The 20,904-nt window shown below is 40.2% G+C and overlaps 1 protein-coding gene across 1 annotated transcript; it reads right to left on the bottom strand.

Annotated features, from left to right (window-relative positions):
- Positions 1 to 2,897: 2,897 nt before the first annotated feature.
- kifbp (kinesin family binding protein) lies at positions 2,898 to 13,675 on the bottom strand. Its single transcript, XM_062995375.1, has 7 exons — positions 13,251 to 13,675; positions 12,763 to 12,861; positions 12,546 to 12,625; positions 11,036 to 11,219; positions 5,913 to 6,006; positions 5,206 to 5,318; positions 2,898 to 4,186 (listed from the first exon to the last, which is right to left on the bottom strand). Exons 1-7 carry the CDS (start codon positions 13,650 to 13,652, stop codon positions 3,308 to 3,310), a joined length of 1,851 nt encoding a protein of 616 aa, XP_062851445.1. The 5' UTR covers positions 13,653 to 13,675; the 3' UTR covers positions 2,898 to 3,307.
- Positions 13,676 to 20,904: the final 7,229 nt, after the last annotated feature.

Raw genomic sequence — 20,904 nt, 5'->3', positions numbered from 1 at the left:
TTATGAATTAATTCTTTCTGTGCTTTTTTTATAAGGTATAATGTTTTTTTTTTTCTATTTTTATCAACATCCTGGTCATCGTCTCATTAGGAAACACTGGGCACAGGGCAGAAATACTCTGGACAAACTTCATGTGGGCACCAATACAGGAGAGCTTTGATCAAACCCCCTCAAACATACTGTAAAACTCAATTGAGTCTTTAGATTTTATCTTGTTTAGAATGTTAGCTCACTGCTAGAGAAATTTGTCACCCTTAGATGTTGTTCTGGAATCTGAAGTTCTGAAAAACATTCCAGATTGATGAACTATATGATCAAAAATACATGGACACCTGAACATACAAAGGCTTGCTGGACTGCACATTGCAAAACCAGGAGCATCATTAAGATGTTCACATTTAAAACATTTAACTCAGACTTATCCAAACCTTCAGTTTGAGCAAATGAGGGTTAAGGGCCTTTGCTCAGGGGCCCAACAGTGGAAACTTGGTGATGGTGCAGCTTAAACCTGCAGTTCTAAAGACTATGAAACTAAGAACTCTGTAAGGATCTGACACTGCAGTTTTGGGAGTTTATAAGAGGTCATCATCAGCGGTGTGAGTCACAATTCTGGTAAAGCTAAACACTCGGGCGTGGTCGACGTTCTACGACAGGGGTATTCAACTAAAATTTAAAGTTTCTTTAAAATTTCTTGAAACAAAGGTCTGGAATGTTTAAATATATATATACAGTGGGGTCAAAAAGTATTTAGTCAGCCACTGATTGTGCAGGTTCTCCTACTTAGAAAGATGAGAGAGGTCTGTAATTTTCATCATAGCTACACTTCAACTATGAGAGACAAAATGAGAATCAAATGTCTGTTTATTTATTAGGGTTTTTAACGTCATGTTTTACACTTTGGTTACATCATGACAGGAACGGTCGTTACTCATTACACAAGACTCATCAGGTCACAAGTTTATATCAAACACAATCATGGACAATTTAGTGTCTCCAGTTCACCTCACTTGCACGTCTTTGTACCGTGGGAGGAAACCGGAGCACCGGAGAAAACCCACACAGACACGGGGAGAACATGCAAACTCCACACAGAGAGGACCCGGACCGCCCCACCTTATCAAACCTTTCTCTTATCAAATTAAGAGAAAATAAAAATGAATTGTGCTCCAGTGGGGAGTAAGAACAGAAATTTGTCTCTCCATCACGGGGGCGGCACGATGACTTAGTGGGTAGCACTGTCGCCTCACAGCAAGAAGGTCCTGGGTTCGATCCCCAGGTGGGGCGGTCCGGGTCCTTTCTGTGTGGAGTTTGCATGTTCTCCCCGTGTCCGGGTGGGTTTCCTCCGGGTGCTCCGGTTTCCTCCCACAGTCCAAAGACATGCAAGTGAGGTGAATTGGAGACACTAAATTGTCCACGACTGTGTTCGATATAACCTTGAGAAGTGATGAGTAACCGTTTCTGTCATGATGTAACCACAGTGTAAAACATGACGTTAAAATCCTAATAAAACAAACAAAACAAACTCCATCACGGATTAAATGCTGTATTTTCGCTGTACATGTTTCTTTTTTGGAGAGCGCCATTTGTTCCTTATTTTTCTCTCCCTTTCTGTCTCAGGTCACTCACCATCACCGGATCTTTCCGGTACTTCCCAACTACAGTCGCCGCCGTTTCTGTTGTTGCTGTAATAAGGAACTCCTCATCATGACCTTAATAAATGGGACATGTTAGTACACGTCTGTTCTGAGGACAGAGACGTTATACAGTAATAAACACGTTGTTTATCATCTCCCGTCAACAACAGATCTGAACTGAGCCACAGAGCTCCACCATTACTCATCATCCTAGTATAACACCAGTATAACACCAGTACCACAGTCTCACCAAGAAGGAACCAGTAATTAAATAAACACCACTATAATTTACCAGCTTTCTTCATACAAACCTCATAAACAGGTGAAGCTGAAGGTTGTTATTATTATTATTATTTTTTTTTTTATATTATTGTTATTTGTAATATTATTATTATTATTATTTTTTATATTATTATTATTGTTATTATTATTTTGAATAATAATTTTTTTTTATATTAATAATATTATTATTATTATTATTGTTATCATTATTATTTTTAACATTATTATTATTGTTATCATTAATATTATTATTGTTATTATTAATATGTTTATTATTTGTAATATAATTAGTTATTATTATTATTTTTTTAATATTAATATTATTGTTGTTGTTATTATTGTTGTTGTTATTATTATTGTTGTACTTGTTATTATTTTTATTGTTAGTATTATTATTATTTTTTATATTAATAATATTGTTATTATTATTATTAATACTGTTAAATATTATTGTAGTTATTATTATTATTAATGTTATTTTATGATAAATTTACATTATTGTTTTTTATTTTGATTGTATTGCAATAATAATAATAATAATAATAATAATAGGTTTAGACACCTGTATAGTGCATGTAGTGGATTTAAGGACAGTTTGGGGACTTCATTTGTTCATATTTTAGCCGATTCTAATTCACTGCAGAGCTTTTTGGGTGGTTCGTGGATATATTTCCTCTCAGTATATGGAGCAAGAAATCAAGCCACTGTTCCACGTACTTGATGTGTGAATGTTCCATGAGTGCAAACACAAAAAACACCAGTTGCAGTCAATGAATTTCTACACACACATTCAGCACCAGTTTCCAGATTTATTGTTTATTGACGACTTTCACTCAAGGAAAAAAGACTCAAGTGAAACGTTCTTTGCTTTTAAGACAAATTATTAAAATTGCTGCACACGCTGATGAAAGTTTACCGCTCAAGCCGAGCGCCGAACAAAACGGAACAAACTAACTGGAATTAAACACACACACTAATCTCAGTGTTTATATTATTTATTGAGAGTAAATGCAGGTGATTATTTAGTGTTTAATGTAAATATTAGAGACACCAGCAAACAGTTTAATAAATTAGCGACGACTGAATCATGCAGTAAAGCAGTTATTTTATTTTGCTCTATGTGGTAGTGATTTATCGTGCTGACTGTGATTAATCGTCCAAGTAGCAGCAGCAGAACGCGGTACAAGACATTTATAGTTAGGAATTACAACCCGGCTCGTCCGACGGTCTCTGTGCAGCGCCGTCGATCAGCCAGCAGAGGGCGTCAATGCTGCAGTTATGAGGAGGGTATAACTCCGCCGGAGGGGATTCCTCATAACTGCAGCATTGACGCCCTCTGCTGGCTGATCGACGGCGCAGCACAGAGACAGATCTCCGTATGAACCCGCCTGCTAGTTGGACGACGCCAACTTCCCCTTGATCCTGTTGATCTTTATGGGCAGCAGCGACACCATCTCCTCGCTCAGCTCCAGCTCGGTCTCCACGGCCGTCTTGGCGTCCGGGTTCTCCTCACAGTAGCGCACCACGAAGCTGTAGGACTCCAGCGAGCGGTTCAGGTTCTCCAGCTGGGCGGCCGGGTCGGCGGTGATGAGCTTGCTCTGCAGACGGGCGATCCGGAACTCGGCCACCAGCGCCGGCCTCAGCAGGTCGTCCTCCAGCCGGTCGGGGAACTTCCCCTCGGGCGAGCGCACCGAGTCCACGAACGCCCGGTAGTACTTGATGGACGAGGAGCACAGGTGGTTGAACTTCTTGACGGTGTGGGCGTCCAGCTGGTCCTGCTTCTCGGCCACGGCCAGCTTCAGGTCCATCATCTCGTAGAAGGTCTCGGCCAGCTCGAACTGCATCTGGCGGCAGATCAGCAGGTAGTACTGGGCGTTCAGGTCGCGGCACACGGGCTCCAGCATGTCCACGCGGCGCTTGTGCATCTTGCAGCGCCGCTCCAGGTCCTCCTCGAAGAACGCCAGCGCTCTGAAGAGGGCGCTGTGATCCTGCAGGATCTCGATGTGATCGGTCACGTGACCGTCCATCTCGAAGTACTCTTTGGCCTGCGCCACGTAGCCCTGCCCGGCCAGGAACACGGCCCGGGCCTCGTGGAAGCTCAGCGGGTACGAGGAGCTCACCTTCTCCTCATGGCTGCAGATCAGGTCGAACGTGTCGGCGGAGTCGAAGAGCACGGCGGCCTTTCTTCCTCGCTCCTTCTCCTCCTCCTCGTCGCGGCGCGCGCGCTGAAGCTCCTCCTGACGGTCCAGGTCCAGCTCTCCGATGTTGTCCTAAAAAGATCAGAAAGAACTATTAGATGGAACCGTTTTAATCTCCACGAGATCGAGGAACGATCAATTCTGCTGGGTCTGAATCGTTGTCGTGCTATCGGCCAGTCGGGCACCTACAGTACATACAGACAGACAGGATTGACTGTGTGTGAAAGGGTGAGGGTGAGTGACCAAAGCCCCTCTGTGCCATCCCTCTTCAGCATGGCAAGCTGGACGTCTGTTCTTCCAGAAACCGAGCTGAACCACAGCACCGTGTCCACTGTCTTTCGGTCCATCCGAGATGAGCTCAGGCCCAGAAAGCTCGTGTAATAGAGTTTCAGGTTGTGTTTCTCGATGCAGCGGCAGACTGTGTCACGTAACAACAATTTTCTGACGCACTACCAAGCCTGTGTGATTATATTTATCACAGTATCGTGACTCAAATCAGGATCAAAGGTAACGAACACACCGGGATATTCCGCTAGCACACCAGCGCCGAGATTCTGAACTCCTCGGTTCGAATCTCAGCTCCGCCAACGGTCGGCTGGGCGCCATCTAGAGGGTATAATTGGCGGTGCCTGCAGCAGATACTAACATCAAACGCTGTGCAAGGACCACGATTGGCAGACAGAGGCGCCTGTGCAGAGTGCAGGGGTGAAAAGAAGGGGTCCGCTAAGGAAATTTACCCTCCTCGACTGCAATCAGGGACCCCCAGCACAGGAGGACAAAATGTACTGCACTAAATCTGAGGAAAATGGTAGAAAATGCAGAAATAAACAGACATTCAGCAGCGGTTTCTGTCTTTGTTCTACATGGACTGAGATTCTCTCCAGATTCACTGAACCTTTTCACAATATCATGTACAGTAGACGGTCTTGTGTTGAGACGTTCTTTTTCAACTGATCCTTTGGTGGATCCTCCTTTTATACCCACTTATGATTCCCTCACCAGTTACCCACAAGCTTTTACTCTTAATTGACCCAACTTTTCTGGAAACGAGGTTTATAAAGACTCGTGCTGATCTGTTAGAGCCGATTTACCTCCAGGAGCTTTTTGGCGTCCTGTAGGAGATTGAGGCAGTACTTGATCCAACATCGAGCGATCTCAGCTCTTTTCTGACGAAGCTGTTCACGTTTCTCACACTCGGCTTCACCTGAGAACCAGAACGATAAAAAAGTTGATTTATTTATTTACAGATCAAGAAAATGATACCATACACATAACACCTGGAGGAAGTGTATTATAGATATATTTAGCTGCGGCTCTGTTACTAAACACACCGCTCAGGTAAACATGGTGTTATTTACAGTGAGGTCTGTAGTACAGAGACTCAGTCATCATAATAATAATATGTTGGAGTGTGTGTGTGTGTGTGTGTGTGTGTGTGTGTGTGTGTGTGTGTGTGTGGTAAATTTGGGTTGTAAACACTGTTTACGAGGAATCCCAAATACCGAACGAACCCAAAATAACCATCCAGACTGGGGGGGGGTGTCTTCTAGTGGATGCAAAACCACTAGAACAGGGTATAGGTGCTGGACCAGCCTGCCTGCAGTCCTAACCTGTGTTGGCAAGAGGAACGGGACAAAATAACAGAAACACGTCATCGCTCTGCGTCCTCGGTGTCGGAGTGGTAAATGCTTTACCGTCCCAGCTTTTTTTGGAATTAACAAATGAAATGAAGTTCAGACAGGAGATGAAACATCTGGGCTTCTTCCTGTCTGGGTTGTAAATTCGTGGTCAGACGTACTTTCTTTGGCTGCAGCCTCTGATGGAACGTCTCCGGCGAGTCCAGCGATGACGCTCGCGGCAGCCAGACAGTGTCGCGCCTCCGTGTACCGCGTCTAACGGAACACGACAGAAACATCGGAACAGAAGAGCGGTGATCAGAGAATCGGTGAGTAAACAAAGCAGAAAAACACGAGACGTGAGAGCAGGCATCCGTCCTGCAGATCATCTCGACTACATTTACGTCTCGCCGCTCTCGTCTCTCAGGCCGACAGCTTCAGTTAGAAATCACTGATTACTGAACACGGCACGCTGCCAAAAATAGTGCCAGCAAATAATTCAACAGGTACAGTAGAATTTTCCTCCATGAGCGACTGCAGGGATTAAATACCAGCTCAAAAAAACAAACCACCACAGAGAAAGCTCTAACCGTCCAGTTCAGTTCAGACAGCACTGTACTCATTATCAGGGCGCCTGTGAAAGGCGTGTACTGTAAATCACTGCAGGGTCGTTCCTGGGATTCGGTGCCTTTTGGACCTTAAAACTGTTTGAAAATGAAACTGTTTTTATTTGTTTTTCATGTTTTATTATAAAAGGACGTGTTATATTTTCCAAACTAATACTGGTCAAGCTAAATCACACATGCACCTCATACACACTGTGACGTCCAGCCTGTTACGTATTAGGTTGTAACAGGGTGGACCATAACAGGGTGGACATTCTGACATAACATTAGCCATTAGCTAGCGAGTGAGCAAAACCATGCTAGCATAAAAGTGAGTTCAGACACAGAATTCTCTGCTTTTTATTGTGATTATTTTTTAAATGAATAAATCGTTTTGCTTTCTCTCATATATCCTGTAACAGGGTGGACATGTTATTGACCATATAAGACTTTTAGGATAAAATGTGTAAAAAACAACATTAAAATGAGGAGTTTAATAAGCCGCTCATCTTCCACAGTTGTTTTCCCTCCAGGAAATGATGTCAGGATGTAAAACAGCTCTTCATTTTAAGAAACAGTAGTAAGAGATAACAGGGTGGACGGCAACCTGAGGGACGAGTGGAAAACCCTCATCATCAGCAATAAAATCCAGGGTTTAGAGGGACTTCAAGCCTTTAAACAGTAATGAACCTCATATATCATCACTAAATCAGAAGGTACAGCACTGGGGACGTGGGGAATCTAACAGATAAAAACAGTGTGTATACAGTAGTTTTATTTTGGGGGGGGGGGGGGGGGTAGAAAACATCGTGTTTAGTACAGTGGTACCTCTAGATACGAGTTTAATTCGTTCCAGAGCCGAGCTCGTAAGTAGAGCAGCTCGTATCTCGAACTAATTTTCCCCATTTAAAATAAAGGAAATAGAATTAATCCGTTCCAGCCCTCTGACAAGTCCCCAAAATATCGTAAATTATGAAAAAATACACGTTTTTAATTAAGAAAAACACAAGTATAAACATAACAAAATAAATAAATAAAAATGTATAAAAAACAGTAAGAAAATGTATAAATACGTAATAATCAGTATTATTATAAGAAGCACGCCTTGCTCATGCTTTTCTATTATCTCTTGCTTTAACTCAATCGACATCATCCTCTTCTTCTTCTCACCATTGTCACTTGCACTTACTTTCTTGGGACCCATGAGAAGAACGGGATGAGGGGATGCTAGAGGATTGTGGGAGCGAGGATTGTGGGAGCGAGTACTGTACTAGTAGTAGTAGTAGTAGTAGTAGTAGTAGTAGTAGTAGTAGTAGTAGTAGTTGGGAAATTCCTTTGAAACGGCTCCCTTGCGCCGACGCGCAAACTAGCGGTAGCGTCCCCGAAGCTCCAGCCCGGCTCGTATCTTGGATCTGGGCTCGTATCTAGAGCACAAATTTTGTCCGAGCCTCGGCTCGGATCTCGATAAGCTCGTATGTGGAGCAGCTGGTATCTAGAGGTACCACTGTACTTGTAAGAAATTGTATTGTTTAAAATGTACTAAATAAATACAATCATCAGTACTGGGAACACACAAAGCACCGAATTGTAGGAATGACCCAGCAATGATATCTGCAACAGCGCCCCAGGTGAGAGTGATTGAAATTAGAACTAATTATTAATTATCATTATTTAACGCTTAACCAGTGACGAACCACCTCGAAACAACCAACAAAACGAAAAGGTCCATATCATTATTCCAGTGGGTAGCACCGTCACCTCATAGTGAGATGTTCCCTGGGTTAAATTCCCAGGTTTCTGTACGGAGTTTGGCATGTTCTCCTCATGTCCGCGTGTGTCAGTTGTGACGGTGTTTGATATTGAACCTGAACTGATGAATCGTGGGTAGCCTGGAACTACCCTCCCTGTCATAAACAGGACCACAGCGGAAAACAGACACCATCTTACAATCCTAATAAATAAATAAATAAACAAATAAAAACAGAACATGGTGGGAAGTACGGAGCCCCTTAGGGGTCACTAAGGAAAAAAAATATGTGAAGACAAAATCCGTACCCTCGGTTTAGTAATCCGTACCCTCGGTTTAGTAATCCGTACCCTCGGTTTAGTAATCCGTACCCTCGGTTTAGTAATCCGTACCCTCGGTTTAGTAATCCGTACCCTCGGTTTAGTAAACCGTACCCTCAGTTTAGTAAACCGTACGCACGGATTGTCTGCGCTACAAGTTTTACTGTGCGCCCACACCCCGTTTTACGGTAATACAGTTGCGAAGCATTGAAGAGGATAAAGCATCTTTTTGCAGCTTAATATACTATATATTAGATATAATAACACACACACACTCACACACACACACATATACTGTATATATATATATATATAGAGGCAACAAAAGACATACCATGGTAAAATTATTCAAATGTAAAATTTTAAAATTCCATTAAAACAAGTGGAATTGTTACAGACCAATTTGAAAGGTCTAAAATAAGCAAATCAAATTATTATCAGCACTCCACTTTTTTCTTTAAGAGCATTAACTCTTTTATTAATGGAATACATTTCATACATCTTTACTGTGGTAATCTGGGGTGATGGGATAGCAAGCTTATTAAAAAGTCAAATCAATAACAATAAATAAACAATAAATAAATAAATAAATAAATAACACTAGTACTCATCTTGTGATTTTGAGACTATTTTACCCTAGAAATTTAGAATAATAGGATTGCAAACCAACGTAAAGTAAAATGCAAATCAAATTATTATCAAATCACCCCATCAGACTCTTAAAGAATACTTCTACTTCTACTTACTGACTTTATGAGTCTCAGACATTTACACTGTACATTTCACTTTACGTTAGTTTGCAATCCTATTATTTTAAATTCCTAAGGTAGAATACTCTCAAATCACAAGCTAAGTACTCGTGTTATTTATGATTGTGGGGTGGCATTTGATAAGATTTTGATTTGACTTTTTAATAAGTTTGCTATCCCATCACCCCAGCTGTAAAAAGATGCTTTATCCTCTTCAATGCTTCGCAACTGTATTACCGTAAAACGGGGTGTGGGCGCACAGTAAAACTTGTAGCGCAGACAATCTGTGCGTACGGTTTACTAAACTGAGGGTACGGTTTACTAAACCGAGCGTACGGATTACTAAACCGAGGGTACGGATTACTAAACCGAGGGTACGGATTACTAAACCGAGGGTACGGATTACTAAACCGAGGGTACGGATTACTAAACCGAGGGTACGGATTACTAAACCGAGGGTACGGTTTACTAAACCGAGGGTACGGATTACTAAACCGAGGGTACGGATTACTAAACCGAGGGTACGGTTTACTAAACCGAGGGTACGGATTACTAAACCGAGGGTACGGATTACTAAACCGAGGGTACGGATTACTAAACCGAGGGTACGGATTACTAAACCGAGGGTACGGATTACTAAACCGAGGGTACGGATTACTAAACCGAGGGTACGGTTTACTAAACCGAGGGTACGGATTACTAAACCGAGGGTACGGATTACTAAACCGAGGGTACGGATTACTAAACCGAGGGTACGGATTACTAAACCGAGGGTACGGTTTACTAAACCGAGGGTACGGATTACTAAACCGAGGGTACGGATTACTAAACCGAGGGTACGGATTACTAAACCGAGGGTACGGATTACTAAACCGAGGGTACGGTTTACTAAACCGTGCGTACGGTTTACTAAACCGAGGGTACGGATTACTAAACCGAGGGTACGGATTACTAAACCGAGGGTACGGATTACTAAACCGAGGGTACGGATTACTAAACCGAGGGTACGGATTACTAAACCGAGGGTACGGATTACTAAACCGTGCGTACGGTTTACTAAACCGAGGGTACGGATTACTAAACCGAGGGTACGGATTACTAAACCGAGGGTACGGTTTACTAAACCGAGGGTACGGATTACTAAACCGAGGGTACGGATTACTAAACCGTAAACCGAGGGTACGGTTTACTAAACCGAGGGTACGGATTACTAAACCGAGGGTACGGATTACTAAACCGAGGGTACGGATTACTAAACCGAGGGTACGGTTTACTAAACCGAGGGTACGGATTTCTAAACCGAGGGTACGGATTACGCTCTTCATATATATATTTTTCCTTAGTGACCCCTAAGGGGCTCCGTAGGGAAGTGACTGAGAGCAGGACGATGATGATAAACACACTGAGCAGCTCCTGCTAAACACAGACACGGAGCTGAAACCAAGATGAATCATAACTGCTGCAGTTCCGCCCTCTGCTGGCTGATCCATGGTGCTGCACCAGGGAGGATAATGAAGGTCGGTGTGTGACTCTCCGTGCACGATACGGATCTCTGTACGGACCCATATGGGCCAAAGTGGGGGTCTGCAGCAGTAGAGGGGAATTGGATATGTTACATGCAGATTTACATGCGGTCAGACTTTAAACTGAATATTAAATCAGTTAATGAATAACAGGTCAGACGTTCACGGTTTAAATGATATAAATGTTAAAAAAGGCTTTCTTGCTTTAGTAAAAAAGGGTACAGTCATGTAAGAACAGCACAGGACCTTCCCCATACTGTTTCCACAAAACAGAACTGACTTTAGAACACCTGACGTCAATATTCAGGAGAAGCGTCCACATACTTCATGGAATTAAGGTTTACATCCCGCTCCTCGTTACCTTGGTGATGTAGTACTGTGAGAGCGTGGCAGCGTTGATGGCCCACTCCAGTGGCGTGAACTGGTTGAACTGGAGCTGGCGCTGCAGCGTGCTGTGGCAGTAGCGCCCGGCTCGCTCGAACTGCTCCAGGTTCTTATACACCTGAGCCAGGTAATACAGTGTGTGTGTGTACGCCATCTCAAACCTGTAACACAGAGACAATCAATACATAAATCAATCAATCAATCAATCAATTAATATGTAAATAAATCCATAAATAAAATATAAATAAATCCATAAAAACATATATAAAAATACATAAATAAAACCATAAAAACATATATAAATAAATCCATAAATAAAATATAAATAAAACCATAAAAACATATATAAATAAATCCATAAATAAAATATAAATAAATCCATAAACACATAAATAAATCCATAAAAACATATATAAATAAATCCATAAATAAATATATAAATAAATCCATAAACACATAAATAAATCCATAAAAACATATATAAATAAATCCATAAATAAATATATAAATAAATCCATAAACACATAAATAAATCCATAAAAACATATATAAATAAATCCATAAATAAATATATAAATAAATCCATAAATCACAAAAATCCATAAATAAATATATAAATAAATCAATAAATACATAAATAAATATATAAATAAATCAATAAATCCGTAAATAAATATATAAATAAATATATAAATAAATTCATAAATAAATATATAAATAAATACATGAATAAATACATAAATAAATACAAAAATAAATACAAAAAATACATAAATAAATATATAAATAAATAAATAAATCCATAAATAAATCCATAAATACATTTTTAAATAAATAAATAAATACATAAATAAATAAATAAATATATAAATCAATCAATAAATACATAAATAAATAAATTAATAAATACATAAATAAATATATAAATAAATCAATAAATCCATGAATAAATATATAAATAAATCCATTAATAAATACATAAATAAATTAATAAATCCATAAATAAATATATAAATAAATAAATAAATCCATAAATAAATATATAAATAAATACATAAATAAATCAATATATCCATAAATAAATATATAAATAAATACATAAATAAATACAAAAGTAAATAAAAAAAATACATAAATAAATATATAAATAAATATATAAATAAATCCATAAATAAATATATAAATAAATCAATAAATCCATAAATAAATCCATAAATACATTTTCAAATAAATCCATAAATCAATAAATAAATAAATAAATATATAAATAAATCAATAAATACATAAATCAATATATAAATAAATACATAAATCCATAAATAAATATATAAATAAATTAATTAATAAATCCATAAATAAATATATAAATAAATCAATAAATCCATAAATAAATATATAAATAAATCCATTAATAAATACATAAATAAATAAATAAATAAATAAATACATTAAAAATACATAAATAAATAAGAAGAGGATGGCGTTACCTCCTCGTCCTCTCCTGCTGGGACGGTGCGTCTTCCTCCGGCACAAAGAAATCCACCAGATCCAGCGGGGGCTGCCCGTCCTAAAACGTAAAGCGACTCACGTCATTTTCGGAATCCGTCATGTTTGTATTTGTGAGTAGCAGAGACTGTGGTGGGGTGAAGGAATTTTGGGGTTCTGTACTGTGACTAGCGGGAGGTACGTACACAAGCCTCTTACCTCTTTCACGTAGCGAACGTAAATGGACTCGGCCGTCTCTAAAAAGCCTTGAGCTTTCTCCGTCTCGTCCCGTCCTGCCCACAAGATGCCGAGCTGGTTCTGCCAATCGAAAAGAGTCAGGTCAGAAAAGAAGTCTGCTGGTGGTAGCACTGCATGGTGTCCAGAACCACACCCTGTTTACCCTGTTAACCCTATTCACTATACAGTGCACTTGTTTTCATTTTAGTGAAGCTTGGGGATAAACACTGGGAACAGTAGGTGGTTAAGGGCCTTGCTCAGGGGTCCAAAAGCGGTTACCTGATGTAGTAGGGCTTGAATTAGTAGCACTAGATACCAGGCTGTATATATGGAACAGAATAGCCTAGTATGCATACTAGTGTACTGTATAGTATGTAGAACTAGTACACCAGCCTTCCTGACCTTCCTACCCTGGAATACTATTTAGTACGAAAGTATAATATGAATATTAATGGATGTTATTTATTTACCCGGACTTGTATGAAGAGAGAAACGTTCTCCCGGGTTACTGAACACTGCTCCAGTAATTTCATACAGTTCATGAGGTATTCCTCTCCAGCAGACAGCTCCTCCGTCTCTATATGATTGACGCCGAGATAATAATCGATCACGCCGAGTTTGGCGGCCCTCAGCCCGGCTGCAGAATCTCCATCCACCGCTGTAGCAGCCACACCGTCCACATCCCCCTCCTCACCGTCACTGTTCACGCTCTTTACCGTGCAGTAGATCTCCTTCAGCAGATCCCTGGCTTTGTATTTAGAGCGGAACGGATCGTTTTCGGGATCTTTTCGAGACTCTATATCGGAGAGATCCTGAGAGAGCCGGAATTTCTCACACACGGATCTCCACTCCCTGCTGCCGCTGGTAGCCATGTTGTGTCTGTATTTACTGATGAGTGCACCAGCGCGGAATGAACACCAGAGGGCAGTAACGAGTCACATACTATTCATATACTAACGAGTCTATACTGTAGTGTTAGCCACCTCTGTAGCTAACTAAACACCGAAAATGCAAATGTTAATATAATATTTAATAATAAATAACTTAAAATACAAAATATAACAGTATATTCGACATATGCCAAGGTGACTTGAACTTATTCTACTTTGTCTTTCGTTCCCCAGGCAGTCAGACTGTTTAACACCACATGATGGTGGAGACGCTAAACTAAATCTAAACTTACATATTTATCTTTAATATTAAACATTCTTATATTTATACCTATATGTATGTATCAGTTATACTTTATATTATTATTATTATTATTATTATTATTATTATCATCTATATGTTATTATTATCTAATACAATATATCTAATACAATACTTCTTTTTATCTATCTATCTTATTTGTATATTACTATTCTGTATATTACCACTATTATACTCATTCATACCTATATCTGATATTAAAATTAACATTTACCCCTATATACACCTATACACCGATCAGGCATATCATTATGACCACCTTCCTAATATTGTGTTGGTAGAGGTGTCGAGGCATGGACTCCACTAGACCCCTGAAGGTGTGCTGTGGTATCTGGCACCAAGATGTTTTGTCCAGCACGTCCCACAGATGCTCGACTGGATTGAGATCTGAAGAATTTGGAGGCCGAGTCGACACCTCAAACTGGTCGTTGTGCTCCTCAAACCGTTCCTGAAGCATTTTAGCTTTGTGGCAGGGAGCTTCATCCTGCCATCAGGGAAGCGTCTCCATGAGAGGATGAACATGGTCTGTAACGATGCTCAGGTAGGAGCTACGTGTCAGAGTAACGTCCACATGGATGGCAGGACCCGAGGTTTCCCAGCAGAACGTCACCAAAAGCATCACACCGCCCCCGCCCGCTCGCCTTCTTCCCATAATGCATCCTGGTGCCGTGTGTTCCCCAGTGTGCTCCTTCTTCCATCGCTCCGTGGTCCAGTTCTGATGCTCACGTGCCCATTGTTGGTGCTTTCGGTGGTGGACAGGGGTCAGCATGGGCACCCTGACTGGTCTGCAGCTCCATACACAACAAACTGTGCTGCTCTGTGTATTCTGACACCTTTCTATCAGAACCAGCATGAACTTCTTCAGCAGTCTGAGCTACAGGTGCTCGTCTGTTGGATCGGACCATACGGACCAGCCTTCGCTCCACACGTGCATCAATGAGCCTCGGCCGCCCATGACCCTGTCGCTGGTTTACCACTGTTCCTTCCTTGGAGCACTTTTGATAGATACTGACCTGATTGTATTTATTAATACCTATAACGATATCTTTATCTATATTTCTATATTTATACTTATATATCTGTACTGTATATATTGTTCATAAGAATACATACACTACTGCTCCTATTATTAGGCCAGATGCACAATTTGAACATACTTTTTTGCATACCGTATATTGTATAATGTATAAATGCACGTTGTACATTCGCTACACCCTACTTACTTTATTTGTATTTGTATTAGCTCTTCTTATTTTGCTTGTTCAACTACTGGAGGCCAATAATTTCCCTCGAGATAAATAAACTATCAACCTATCTGTCTGTTTGTCTATTCATTTTTCTGTCTGTCTGTCTATCTATCTAATTTCAGCTGACCCACTAGCAAGCTCAAGTTGTTATCACATTTACATTTAAGTATTTAGCAGACACTTAATTAAAGCGACCTACAGTACTGTGACTGTATACTGTCTAAGCAATTAAGGGCTGAGCAGTTGAGCAACTGAGCAGTGATGGGGCTTGAACCTTCATTCGACCTTATGATTACTTAACTGCTAGGCTACAACTGCCCTTATTAAAAATAATCAATAATTTATTTTATCATCACTTGAAATCAACCTTGTTCTGACAGTTAGTAAACAACAACATGTAGGTGACTTAAGATGTAAAGAAAAACACATAATTATGCTTATAAAGCTTTGCAATATTTATTCATTCATTCACTCTCTGTTTTACCATCGCTTCATCCTGGTCAGGGTCGCGGTGGGTCTGATTCATTGGGCGAAAGGTAGGAGACACCCCGGACAGGTCGCCAGTCCATCACAGATACACACATAAACACTCATACCCAGGGGGACTTTAGTATCTCAGATCAACCTGATTGCAGACACAGGGAGAACATGCAAACTCCAAACAGAAAGGACCCGGACCACTCCACCTGGGAATTGAACCCAGGACCTTCTTGCTGAGGTGCTACCCAATATGTTTGTTTGTTTGTTTATTAGGATTTTAACGTCATGTTTTTACACTGTGGTTACATTCATGACAGGACGGTAGTTATTCATTACACAAGGTTTATCAGTTCACAAGTTTATATCAAGCACAGTCATGGACAATTTAGTATCTTCAATTCACCTCACTTGCATGTCTTTGGACTGTGGGAGGAAACCGGAGCACCCAGAGTAAACCCACGCAGACACGGGGAGAACATGCAAACTCCACACAGAAAGGACCCGGACCGCCCCACCTGGGGTTCGAACCCAGGACCTTCTTGCTGTGAGGCGACAGTGCTACCCACAAAGCCACCGTGCCGCCCTGCTACCCAATAAGTTAAGTAAGAGAAAAAGGTAAAAGACTAGAAACCATCATAAACAGATGCTTTAATAATTCGACTTTCATCAGTTTAGTAAAGAGTTAACAAATGTAGAAAAGGAGGTTCAAAGAAAAAGTGCTTATCATAACAGGTAACCACAGAGGAAACCACGACTCTAAAAATACTACAACACGGTTTAATAAACGGCAGGAGGATTTAATATAAACAGATCAACAGATCACCGGATCAACAGCTTCATAAATAAAGAGAAACTTTTACTGAAATACTGAAACTAAAACCAAACTGTAGAAAAAGGTTAAAGTCTTAAAGAAAACTAACAAACCACATAAACCCACATGAACTAAACTAAAAACTGAACCTTGAGATTAAAAACTATATCTATTTGCTCTGTTGCCAATTTATTAGGTACGCAGATCTCTAACTGTAAAGATCCCCGCCCTTCCAAATTCCTGGTCCATCACAGAACCACGACTGATCTGATTGTATTTGGGTAGTGGACCATTCTTAGAACAAAAGTGACCCAAACATAACGATGCCATGTAAGAGTGTGTTACGCAGGTTTAAGCAGCAGGACGAGCAAAATGTTGCTGTTAAAAATGAATAAATTAACATTATTATACATTTCAGGTATTCAGTTAAAGAACTAATGTATTCCGAGCAGGCATAACATTATAACCACTGAGAGGTGGAGTGAATAACACTGATTATCTCTTCATCACGGCTCCTGTTAGTGGGGGGGATATATTAGGCAGCAAGTGAACATTTTATCCTCAGAGTTGATGTTAGAAGCAGGAAAAATGGGCGAGCGTGAGGATCTGAGCGAGTCTGATGAGGGCCAAACTGTGATGGCTAGACGACTGGGTCTGAGCATCTCCAAATCTGCAGCTCTTGTGGGGTGTGTCCCGGTCTGCAGTGGTCAGTATCTATCAGGAACAGTGGTAAACCGGCGACAGGGTCACGAGGTGGTCATAATGTTATGCCTCATTGGTGTTTATACAGCAGTCTGTATAGTTTACACCCTTATAAAAATCCAAATTAAATTACGGCAGCATTTTTATTTTATTTTCTAATTTTATTGCGATTAAATGACCCTATTCCTAATCTTATCACTTTCGATTTTTCTATTTTCTTATTTGGTTTTGCACAGTTGTTCTGAGTATATTTATGTAAATGTATATTATAGCCTTCTGATTATAATTTTAATCACTTGTGCATTAACTCCTCATAGTTATACTCCTGTTTTTCAAACTTTCATGGATGTAGCGGAGTTATCTGGCCATTCTAGAACTTGCTAGGGTGCAGACTGAGGGTACATCAGGGATAACACTTAAATAAAACTTCTTCATCACACTCTCCGAGTTTCTTGGTCGGTGTGATCCTTCTCTACAGACAAGAATAAAGCTTTCCTACTTACAGTCCAGTCTCTGAGCTATTTCATTACAGGTTTCTCCAGCACAGTTCCAGAGCCTCTCAACACACATTTCAACGAACGATTGCTGCTCACAAATGTATGAATGACAATAAAACTAGAACAGAACTTCTGGAACAGAACCACCAACACAGCTGAACACCACACACATTCATGATTGTTTGAAGACTGTCGAACCGTGTGTGATGTGTACAAGCAAAGATCTGCGAGGCGTCACGCAGCAAACATGTTAAACGTCCTTCCTCGTAAACGGATGTTTATGGTGACCACTGTGAGCACCTAACGTGATTGCAGGACTTACAGCTACTCGTTTATGTCTATATTAATCTAGTAATAAAGATTTTAAGCAGATCTTTTTCATGTTGAAGTAATTAGTTACTGACCATGAGATGCTGGTGCTTTAATATCCGTGGTTGACGGACCCAGCTGACACACTGAGGTTCAGTACCAGCAGCAAACACTAAAAAACATCTGTATCACCGCTGGACTGAGAAGTGTGGATGACTCGAATAATTTCAGGCCGTATAGTGGTGGAAAGAAACTGAGCGTGTGTGAAATGAGAGGACGGGAGGCGGAAGGGTGAAGGTGCAAAGAGCCGAGGTGATGAGAGTGTACAGAGTAACGGAAAGTGTGGTAGAGAGATGAAGACGAGAGTGCGGAGGGTGGAGTGGGTGGTGTTCTGTGATAGAAGGGTATGTACCAGAGTGGAGGTGATGAGATGAAGATGCTGAGATTCTGGTCGGGATCAGGACGGAGTTTATTAGAGGGACGGAGCAGAGACGATCTGAGCATGTGCAGAGGAGGGATGAGAGTTCTATAGGGAGAAGGTGCTGAGGAGGATGAGGTTTATGGGTGTGGATCTGCAGGTAGTTTAGGGGGACCGAGAAGGTGCTGAGGAGGATGAGGGAGGATCTGCAGGTAGTTTAGGGGGACACAGAAGGAGGTTCAGGACAGGGTGAGGTGGAGATTAATGATCCGCTGTGGCGCCCCCTAATGGGAGTCACTAAAAGAAAGTGGCCACAACTTATACTTTAAATCACTGTACTTCAAGCTCCGTGGTCAGGGAAGGTGGATTTTTATTTAGAATGGGTGGAACTTTATGGATTACTGAACTGAACTAATTTTATTGTTAAGACTTGTTTTAGGAATGAACAACTAATGACAATTACGAAGAATAATTAATCCCTGTGCTAACACATAACAACTAACAAGCTACAGTCAGCAGTTTACTGAGTGTATAAGTAAAATAAAGCTAAATAAAATCCATAAACCACTGTGCAGATATAAAAAAGGGAACATCCAGCATACAAGTTCCAATTTCTGTCAAATATGTCATTTAGAAGTGGTAGTTAGGAGGAACTGTGGACGTAATGCTGATCTAGCAACCTCTCTCAGTTGACAGTAACCTTTGCATCCCTCTGCACTGCCTAGTTTGGCCAGCATGTGTCAAAGTCGCTTCTATATATCACAGCCTCTCTCCATTTTCTTCGCAGCTCCTTGGTTTGTACACTTGCATTTGCACTCAGTCCGGTCTGATTCGGTATTCCACTGATGATGATGGTCAGGATTCTGTTGATTCCTCACCCCGCTGTTGCGATATGTTTGGCCTCATGAGGGAAACGCCCAGGAGAGCGAATTGCTCCAGAGGAGGCAAAACACACCCGTAAATGCACTGTTATGAGCAGGGGAGCGTGAACTGGTGTAACTGGGGTTCATTAAGAATCTCTGAGATCTGAGTGTGTCACACAAGCCGTTTAAAAATAAAATAAAAATTCATTCTAAATAAATCCTGAATACATTTACGTTTTATTTATTTAAACAGAAGATAAAGAACATTTAGAAGAACATACAGTTTGCTGCATGACCCTGAACACAGCCTGTACACGGAGCGCTGTAGGGAAACCGCGCTGCAGTGTGTTAAAGGTTCTGTAGGTATAGATGACAGTTTTACTCTGAACCCCTCGGCCACAGAGACGTTTTAGGAAGTGTGTGTGTTTCAGAAAGTGTTTAAGGAAGTGACGCCGTCACACAGCAGCAGGAAATGCAGAAATACATTTCATGTGTTTTAGAAGTGAAGCTGAAGTTTATTTCATGGCCAAACAGATGATTGGAGGAGTGGATCGATTAACCTGAAGCTTGGTGCTTTTCATCAGGACAGGTACCAGAATTACACCTTCAGTCCTACAGTGGGGGGTAAATTACACAGACTTGGTGACATTTCAATAATCTCAAATCAGTTCAGCCTTTACTGCAAATTCCTTCAGGATCAATAAAGTCTCTTACCTCTCTTATCTTAGTAAACAAAAGCTTTATTTTACTGAACTGTCACTTATTTTACTGTATTTTACTGTAATATTAACATACTTATGTTAAAGGTTGAAGCCAAATCCTTTTTTACTCATTTGTTATACTTTTATTTGTATACAGAGAGGATTGAGAGAGGTACTGTCTTCATTTTACAGTTTTACAAGTAATTTATTAGCTTACACAGGTATTGTCTTAGTTTTACAAAAGTACTCTCAATTTTACAGTTTTACAGAGGTACTCTTTTAATTTGACAGAGGTACAATCTTAATTTTACAGTTTTAGAGAGGTACTCTCTTAATTGATAAATTTTACTGAGGTGCTCTTTTAATTTACAGTGGTGCTCTTAATTTTACAAAGGTACTTTCAATTTTACAATTTTAGGTGCTCTCTAAATTTTACAGTTTTACACAGGTACAGACTTAATTTTACAATTTTACACAGGTACTCTCTTAATTTATTAATTTTACAGAGGTACTCTCAATTTTACAATGTTACAGATGTACTCTCTTAATTTTACAGTTTTACAGAGGTTTAAATTTGACTAAGGTACTTTAAGTTTTACAGATATACTCTCTTTGTTTATTAATTTTACAGTGGTACGCTCTAGTTTTACTCATGTACTCTCTAAGTTTTACAGATTTACAGAAGTACTCTATTAATTTGACAGTTTTACAGAGGTACTCTATTAATTTTGCAGTTTTACAGTGGTACTCTCTAATTTTACTCATGTACTCTTTAAGTTTTACAGTTTTACAGAGGTACATTGCTAATTTGACAGCGTCCCAGGTCAGGTGTTGCTGGTGAAATAAATGGATTGGTGTCAGAAGTAGACAGTAGAAGGTAAAAC

The sequence above is a fragment of the Trichomycterus rosablanca genome, chromosome 5 (assembly GCF_030014385.1).
Source record: "Trichomycterus rosablanca isolate fTriRos1 chromosome 5, fTriRos1.hap1, whole genome shotgun sequence".
Taxonomy (NCBI): Eukaryota; Metazoa; Chordata; class Actinopteri; order Siluriformes; family Trichomycteridae; genus Trichomycterus; species Trichomycterus rosablanca.
Note: the sequence above shows the minus strand (reverse complement) of the source record. Positions and strands in the feature narration are given on the sequence as shown.

What these genes read in the sequence shown, in the direction of transcription:
- kifbp (XM_062995375.1), bottom strand. Translation starts at nt 13,652, where the DNA reads ATGGCTACCAGCGGCAGCAGGGAGTGGAGATCCGTGTGTGAGAAATTC. An exon ending in AGAGGCTGCAGCCAAAGAAA is followed by an intron (nt 5,319 to 5,912) that starts GTACGTCTGACC and finishes TCTGGTTCTCAG; the next exon opens with GTGAAGCCGAGTGTGAGAAA. An exon ending in ACGCCAAAAAGCTCCTGGAG is followed by an intron (nt 4,187 to 5,205) that starts GTAAATCGGCTC and finishes TGATCTTTTTAG; the next exon opens with GACAACATCGGAGAGCTGGA.